The sequence below is a fragment of the Microtus ochrogaster genome, linkage group LG9 (assembly GCF_000317375.1).
Source record: "Microtus ochrogaster isolate Prairie Vole_2 linkage group LG9, MicOch1.0, whole genome shotgun sequence".
Lineage (NCBI taxonomy): Eukaryota > Metazoa > Chordata > Mammalia > Rodentia > Cricetidae > Microtus > Microtus ochrogaster.
In genome coordinates, this window is record NC_022034.1 from 36228891 (window position 1) to 36238096 (window position 9206).

Genomic DNA, 9206 nt, shown 5'->3' on the forward strand with positions numbered 1-9206 from the left:
TGTCCATAAATTTACCTAAACCCTTGACATTAGTTAAATGAAGTTTCAAATATGAAGATATTTGCCCTTCCTTGGATTTTTCTCCACGTTGTATTAATAAATGCCAGAGAGAGGGAAAGGCTTCTGTGTAGAAGCACCCAAGCCAGACTTATCAAGGGGGGTGGGGGGGTTCAAGCCTAGTGCTGTCTGAATAAAAGCAGATTTCTCCCACAAAGAGCAGTTTGCCAGATGCAAATTGTCATTGTTCTCATGAATTAAAAGATTGTATCTTTACCAGAGCCTGTAAAAACGAATAATAAGTCAGTATTTAACAGCCACGGTATTTATAGTCTCTATGGATGTAAATGTAATATTTAAAGTACATTGTGAAATGGGCTCTGCGGTTTATGAGGAAACAGGTCATTTACATACCAAAGAGTCTTTCAAAACTCTAAGCTCTGTGTCTTTGGCAGCTTGACCTCAGGCACAGAAATGAGATGTTTCATGTTTACCAAGAACAGCTCAGATCCTGGGGACAGGAATTCATTCATCAAGCACTTGCCAAGGAACTCATCTTAGTTTCCTTTGAAGATGGAAATTGCTATCTTTCTGGACCAGCGACTTCACCTATCTCTGCTTAACCCTCACTTGGGGCGATGTAACGAAGCCCTTCGTATCAGAAACTGAATGTCAGTTATAGCAACCAAAGCAAGCTGCAACCAGGGAGAGCAAAATCAACTCAGCTTTGATGGATCCTCCTAGTACTTGAAGTCAGGGCCCAAATTCAAACTTCAGGTTGTTTCTGTGATATCAGTGTATAGTAGCCAGATAAAGGTTTTCCTCTAAAGTGTTCTTTTAAAATGTGTTACATCAGGAAATATGCATTTTTTATTCATTTGTCCCCCTGAAAAAAGAAAATGATAATTCTTTAATGCTACCTTTAAACTCTAAGTAGAGTTATAACCAACACTAAAGCAACTGAAAAATGATATCCATCTAAGCATCCTCCTTTCAAATTGACATATCTAACCCACAAGGCAACACAGCCCAGAGGTTCACAGCCCGTGAACATTCTGCATATTTACTTTACAAATCCTAGCAGTTCATTACGATTACAGTTATGAAGTAGCAACAAAATAATTCTATGGTTGGGGTCACACAACATGGGGAACTGTATTAAAGGGTTATAGCATTAGTAAGGTTGAGAACCCCTGACAGACTGTTTTAAACTTGCTTATCTGCTGCCTTATGCTTTTGTAATATTAAATACTTTTAACTGATTAAGCATTGATATTTACAACATTGGACACTTCAAGTCTCTAAGGATGTCTAAGACCTTTATTTCAGTACCAACCAAAATAGCCTCAATTCATTGTAAAGGGGGCATAATTTTGAAACTATTACCACAATAGTGCCAAAACCAAACAAGAAGTTGTTAAGCTGACAGCATAGTTTCCAAAGAAACTGTAAGCTTACAAAGGAGGGTATTCCTGTTAACATTTAGATAAGTAAATAAGGGAAACCCTTCTTATTGGGCCCAGCTTTAGGTGTGCTACAAAGACAGGTGTTCTGCTTACTTTTACCAAAAATTTTGCAATTTGTATAATAGGTGTTTTGTTCAGTTAAAAAAAAGCTTAAACAAAATTTGCCAACTAGTTGGCTAGATTGGGTTTAGGAAATAAAAATGAAAGACCATGACTACTCCTGGTTATGGTGGAAGAGAAAGTTTACTGTAGATAAAAGGGAGAACATAGCCAGAGGCAAGGACATCTAGGAGAGTCCAGAGTGGACGTGACACTGAGCCCTGTAAGGAGAGAGGGGACAGAAGGGGAACTCAAAACCAAGAAGCCAGGCGGCCAGGCATGTAGAGAACAGACAAAAGGCCAAAGAAACAAAATGGTTGCATTATATAGGGAAGGGAAGCCCAATCTCTGGGCTGGAAAAGTTTTGCGTAGGGGGCAGGAAATGCCAGACAGCAAGGCCCTGTCACAGGCAGAGATTAAGAAATACAGGGAGAATTTGGTTGCTAGGTCTGCTTTGATATGTTAATGGACATCTCAGTTAACCATTTGTGCCAGGTTTGAGACCCATCATATATGATTACTGTCCTTTTTTTTTTTGTTTCGTTATGGTTAAAAGATTTCCATTCAAGAGCTTCCTACTTATGATTTTTTCTGTTTGGTTGGTTTTGGTTTTAGAAGGGTCCACTGTATGGCACCTTTTAGGAAGATTTTCTTATATCACACTGTTGCTCAGGTTGTTCCACAAAACACATTAAATGATAACTTTTGCTAATTAATGTCTGTAATTAATCTCACTTATGATTTTGATAAATGAGATGAAGCTAACCACCAGATAATCATATAATAATGGATATAATTAAATTATTATTTCCTCTTCTTCTGTTGGTGGTGCTGCAGACTTTTAATCCAAGCACTTGGGAGGTAGAGGCAGGCAAATTTCTGTGATTTTAATGCTAACTTAGTCTACAAGAGCTAGTTTCCAGGACAGGCTCCAAAGCTACCGAGAAACCCTGTCTCAAAAACCAAAAAGAAAAAAAAGAAGAGAAAAAACAAAATGTTTTTCAAGCCCTGTGTCTAATACAGTAATATTTGGTTTCGAATAACAACAGAATAATCAATCAAAAGAGTAATTTTGACTTTAAATTTGGTGGCCAGTGTATTCACTGACCTCTCAATTTAAGGGATATTGGGTAAATGGCCTTAAGTCATTAGAAATTGAACCAAGCTGTATTGAGCAATAATAGGTCCTAGTCATAAGAAAAGGGGCAGAGTCTCAAGGATGCAGAGCAAGCAGCATGGGCATTACAAAGTAAAGGTATGAGAGCATGTAAAAGAATGTAGATTTAAAAATATGGGTCAATTTAAGGTATACGAGCTAGTTAGGAACAAGTCTAAGCTATGAGTCAAGCTTTCATCATTAAAAAAAAAAAAAAGGAATAGCTTAGCTCTGCAGTCTACTCCAGCTACAGAAACAATACACCTGGGTATCACAAACAGCCTCCGCTGCTATTGGTCAAGTCACCGAAAATAGCTGCAATTTCCTGGTAGCTAGCTATGTATAAATAGATGTCCCCCAGCCCATCAAATGCATTCAACATTCATCCCTTTGGAGAAGTTTGGGCCCTTCACTGTTCCAACAAAGTAGTTTCAGTTTGTTGAACCTAGTCTTCTTCTGTTTTCTTAGAAGAGAAAGTAAAGTTTTATTAAACAGTTACATTATTAAACATATTAACTCTTCTTATAAATTTTTTATTTTAGAAATAACCAAATGTTCACAGAATTAGAACATTCAAGATAAATTCCTTTCCATAGATCATTCAACACAAATTCTATTTTAACACATGCAGATCTTGAGTACGTTGCCTCATGGAATATTGTTTGGAACTACAAATACCGTATGGCATTATTCACATATAATTTATACTGTATCTACAAATAATAATAGCTTAAAATCATATCCCCTCTGTGCTCATCTCATTTGGCACAGAAGGGCAGTTCCCTGGATTCATCTAATAGCTAGTTTGTCAAATAGCCAATCATTTCATCAGCAGGTTTTTTTTAGATTGCCTGATTCATAGTTCAGTAATGCCATCTGTAGTAATAGGTTGCTCCTTGTTTTAATGTATTCCTCATCTTAATCTCACTTTCTATTTGTTTGTACTATGGGGGTACATATTGGCCTCAATTATAAGTCATTCTTCTACGTATGCTATAGTTGAGGCTGTTTTTTTTACTCTTCTTTTTTCTCCTTCTTCCTATCTTCCTAGTCTTTTTCTTTCTTTTTTCCTTTCTTTTTTTCTTTCTTATTTACTTTTCTTTTTCTTTTATTTTACTTTTTTTGTTTTTGAGACAGAGTTTCACTGTGTAGCTCTGGTTGTCCAACTATCAGCTTTTTCATGTCTTTTAGACATTTATCTTTCTGTTTTTCTGTTGTCTTTAAGTGTAGGATAAGGGATAACAATCTAATTTCTATTTATACAGCTTGATCAGAAATCTCTAAGCTTCCCACTATCTCTCTGAAAGTACTAGATTTTCAGTAATCATCTTAAAATGAACTCATGTGGACCACACAAGGGGGCAGCTACTTGCCTGGGAATCTCTGGGTTCCTGCAAGTTGAAGAGAGTCGTGTTTCAAGTCTCTAACTTGAGTACTGGTTGATTCTGCTCCAGTCTGGGCATCATCTCACCTGCTCAGTGATACTGTGTTCCTAATGTAAGCTCCCAATGAGCACCCACTATCAAACTGGCTCTCTGTCGGACACACTGAGGGGACAGATTCACTTCAACCTGAATCCAAGCTAGAACCTACTCAATCCAAGCACATTTATTAACCCCATAAACCTTAGCATCCATACTTTATAAATAGCAATAAATACTACTCCCTCTGGATGCTGGGAGGGTTAAATGAGCATTTGACCCTTCTCATATCTTAATTCTTCAGAACATATTGAGCTATGTTGATAATAGTAATAGTGCCAGCCAGTGGTGTCCCACGTCTTTAATCTCAGAACTCGGGAGGCAGAAACATGTAAATCTCTGTGAGTTCAAAGCCAGTCTAGTCTAGAGAGCAAGTGCCAGGACAGCCAAGGCTACACTGAGAAACCATGTCTCAGAAAACAAAGAAAAGAGATAATGATATCATCATTGCCATTGTAATTATTTTTTTATCTCGTGCTGCAGAATATTATTTTAAGATGGGCTACTTTTATGTTCTGGAACATTTGTTTAATGATGCAAATACCTGTTTGATTCAATAAAATTCATGTGCAGTCTGGAGGCTGAGTCAGCAACTAGCTGTCAGGAAGTTGTAGGGAGGAGCCAGGTGGAGAAGGGTTTTTAAGGAGGGGCAAGGAGCAGTACTAGAACTTCTTGGAAGACTTGAAGAAGTGAGCTAGGTGAGTTGCTTGCTATCCAGCCTTCCTGGGGGGCAGGTTTCTACTTTAACCTTTGAATCTTGAGTTCTTTAGAGGAACAGAGATTTAGATGAGTTTCCTTTGTAGTGTAAAACTTTAAGACAATTCTGAGGACAATACTGAGCCCTCTCTGTCTCGGCAGTAGTCCTGTCCTCCCCATTGGGAACCAAGGCCCTAACAGCTACACAGGCAAGTACTGAGACTTTGGGAACTTTCCATCTCCCTGAATAGGGGCAAGATAACCCTTAGGTGTTGTCTCAGTTACTGATGTTTTGATTCAGGCCCTGGGAAAGGGGCAAAGTGACCCTCAGATGCTTTCCCTTACCTCATCTGATCTGGCAACCACTCTCCAGCCAATTATTGGAAATAGCCCTTTTGAATAAGCAAATCATAATAGTTAAAGAACAACCCTAGACACCCTCCTTCCTTTTGCGGCTTATTGCTTTAAAAGTAGCCTGTACCAGCTATTCTGGGCCTTTCTGGCCTCTAATGCTGAAAGACCCTGTCATGACAGAATTAATAAAATCCTCATGCTTTTACATCAGCTGTGGTATGAGAGATGGTCTCTTGGGGTGACTCCTCCTCAGGGATTGGACTCGAGGGTCCAACAGTAGCCCTGAAAGAGTCGGAACCTGAGGGAAACAGCACTTCCTCAGGCAGTGTTTCTTGTGGTATAGAACTACTGCTCGGAGCAGTGAAGTTGTAGTTGCTGACTAGGATAGCTCTAACACTAAGGCAGCAGCAATTAAAAAAGAAGACAACAATTGTGACTAGAAAAAAAGAATGTTTTTCTGAAATCCTTTGGGGTTCAACTTTTGAGTTCTGTTTCATCTAGTGCTCTGTATCTGAAACACTGTTCTATATGGTGCATGATCTCTTTTCTTCCATCGGATGAACTTCTCTGACTTGTAACATCAATAGAAAAAAATACATGTGCAAGATTTTGTAAGGGTGGTAAACGTGGCATGCACTAGAGCTGGATAAGGCATGCACCAACCTGTGAACTTCCTTAATTAAGAAGAGACGTGGAATTAATGTGACAGCAAACTTCCAAGGAACTACCCTAGGTCTTATTTGATGTTGATCTACAGAATGCATGCTTTTCATATTCAGTGAGTAGAAAGGGTAAAGGATAAATATATGGAACTACTAAGGCAGTGCTTATACCTCAGTCATTAGCCCATGAACAGTTGTAAGGGGAATATAGTACATAAAAGAAAAGACAAATCACATTTGAGAGAACAACCGGAAACAAGACTTTTACAACGTGTTTTCTTAGTTAAATATAAATAAACAAATAAGTTGTTGTAGATAAGAAACAAAAAGTGGAATCATGAGGTAAAATGAAAAGCATAAAATCCTTTGGAAAACCATAAAGCATGACTATGGTATGAAGGCAGTCTAAGTTTCTCCTGAAAAATGAACATCATTTTGGAAAGAAAAAGGTACATCACTGATGACCAAATGATACAGACCCTGTCAGCTGTGAAGACCAGACCATGGGAAATGAGCACTCTCCAGAAAGCTATCTAGAAATTACACTCTGTGCTCATATTCAGCTTGCTCAGCTGCTTTTACCAGAGGTGCTTCACAATGTCTTTAAACTCCCTACAGTTACAAATAATAACTCTCTTTCAAAACAACTATTCTCTTATGGAAAGTGATAGGGATCAAATGCAAATGTGTATAGAGTGTGCTCTATAATCAAGGAACATCATTAGTCAGCTGATGTGTGGAATCAGGAACAGCGCAAGCTCTGGATAGAAGCTGTTAGGGATGCTCTGTGGTTTCCTAATCACTTGTGCAGGAATAAGCAAGACATTTTATAGAGCAATCTCTTGAAGACCAACATAAGATCCACATGACACAGAATGTCCAAGAACAGAAAAAAATACTATTTATATTCAGCTAACATATTCTAAACTAAAACTGGCAAACAGTAAATCTGATACCCTTTAACGGAAAAGAAAAAACACAAGCAGGCGTCAAGGGTCTGATACCAAACCTCGGTTTGGTAACAAGCAAGTCATGGAATCTCTGAGTAACAGTTTCCTTTTTGTGAAATAGAAATTAAGATGCTACCTCGTTGAACTACATGAGGTCTCAGAAAGGAAATATGTATATAATTCTAAACAACAACAAAAAACCTGTAAGTGGAGACCCCTCAGTAATGATTGCTATTTCTTTGGGGTGCCAGATAATCTCTATAGGTGATAAAAGAAGAGTACTTTTTTAAAATCACAGATATTACCTAAATCTGCAGAGAAAATTACTTTTGATACATAGATTTCCACTCACCCAAGACACAAAATTCATGGATTTCTATTTTACAGCTGGTTAAAAAGAAAATGGCATTTATCTTGGGAATTGTCAAAAGTGTTGAAAGACTTTGAGGAACCTTAGCACGACTGCACCCCTGTTCCTGGGAACCAGGCCCTTAGCATTAGGAGGCACCTTAGCACTACTGCAACCCCCTTCCTGGGAACCAGGACCCTGGTAACCAACCACGTGTGCACAGGAGCTTTGAATACTTTCCATCCCCATTGTAGTCTTTCTTCAATAGACCCGGACTCTGGAACTGGGGTGAGACGACCTGCAGGTGTTCCTCCTTGTAACCACCATAACATTGATCAAGTAGAGTTAGCTGACCATTGTATGAACTAATCAAAATAGTTGACAAATGATTTTTGGACTTTCCCTTTGATTCTGTACTACCCCCTCCCTGATTTTGTGGTTTTTTTCCTTTAAAAGAGCTTGTAATAGACAAAGCAGGCGTCCTCCTCTCGAGGCTGAGGGACCTCTGCTGTGGCAGAATAAAATTTCCTCTTGCTATTGCATCAACCGTGCCGTGAGTGTCTCTTGGGGCAAACTCCTCCTTGGTGGGGCTTTAGGGCCCAACAGTGTCACTTGCCTTGTTTTTTTTTTTTTTACAGCTGTCAGAGAAAATTGAAGGCCTACCATTCAATGTTTTACCTCAACTAGACCATATTATATTATATTTAAAGGATTTCTTTATTAGCGTGTGTGTGTGTTGATCTAAATTGTTTTACTAGCATGATTATATGATAAAAATTATACTTACACTTGTGGTCTATGTATAACTTTATTATAAGGGTTGAAATACTTATTTTAATATAAATATAGAATTCACTATTTGTAGAGAAAAAAGAACAGAGTTTGTGAAATAACTAGAATTCTAAGAATTAAAGGCTTTTTTTTTAAATGTTGGGCTGACCTGACTTTTGAGATTTCTAACTTTGTCTTTGAGCACCTATCAAAAGCAGAATGGATTGAAACCTTCAGAACACTTTTATCTGAGATGCACACAAAGTAATCTGTGTGTGCTCTAGCTGGAAATGGAAAACAATTAAGAATCTGAGTTTTAAATACTATAAAGCAAAAGTGCTCTGAATCATATTTCCAAACTGAAGCCCCACACCTAATATTTTGATTTTAATTATCTCCATCCTCACAGGCCTTATAATTTTTGCTTGATAAGAACTCAGCCATTATGTTCAGACCTGAGGCTATTTATAGAGGTGTGAGTGATGACTGAGAATGCAGAGGGGCCTTGAGCACAGAAGAAAAGACTTTCCACATGCAAAACTCCAGAGAAACCTCTTCTTACTCACCCAACATACATTATCTGGCAACCTCTCCGCTCACAAATTCCTTTCCCAGATCCGGCGTGGTCTCACACAAGATGACTACCTAAAGACAACCTTTTAAACAGAAGCATGGGGGAGTCCCAGTGGCTGTCCATTTGCATAATGTCCCCAAGCTACAGTACCTTCTGTGGTGATCTCAGTCATGGTGGAGGCAGAAATCAATCAGGTGAAAAGTTCCAGTCAAGTGGTACTTTGCAGAATTCCGGGAGGATCAGAGAACTCTGGGAGAGGACGCGAATGTGAGGGCTCTTGTTTTTCCTGCCTGTTTTCAGCTGCCTTCCGTGGTCCTGTTGAACTTTGCCTCTTCTCTGCAGAGTTCTCCCCCTGGAAACAACCTCAGCCCTTTCCAAGCAGTACTTGTGGCTCAGCTAGAAGTATCAGCTTCAAACAAAAATAGCCTCATCTCCCTAGACTGTTCAACACTTTTTTTTGGCACTCTACAGGAACACACACACACACACACACACACACACACACCACACTGGCTCTCCAGCCCTAAAGAGACAGGCAATAAATAAATAAATAAACAAGGAAATAAACAAAAGAAGAAAAAGACACCAAAGTATCTAGAAAATACTGTCTAAGCCCCCGCACTGTCTCTGAGTTAATTACAGGGGTCTGTG

General features: G+C 38.7%; 1 protein-coding gene across 1 annotated transcript in view; it reads right to left on the bottom strand.

Moving 5' to 3' along the window:
* Trdn (triadin) overlaps positions 1-8984 on the bottom strand; it is a 117960-nt gene extending 108976 nt beyond the window's left edge. Inside the window, exon 1 of the mRNA XM_026787328.1 lies at positions 8706-8984. Coding sequence (XP_026643129.1) covers positions 8706-8727 — 22 coding nt within the window. The 5' untranslated portion in view covers positions 8728-8984. The remainder of the gene's footprint in view (positions 1-8705) is intronic.
* Between the last annotated feature and the right edge of the window lie 222 nt (positions 8985-9206).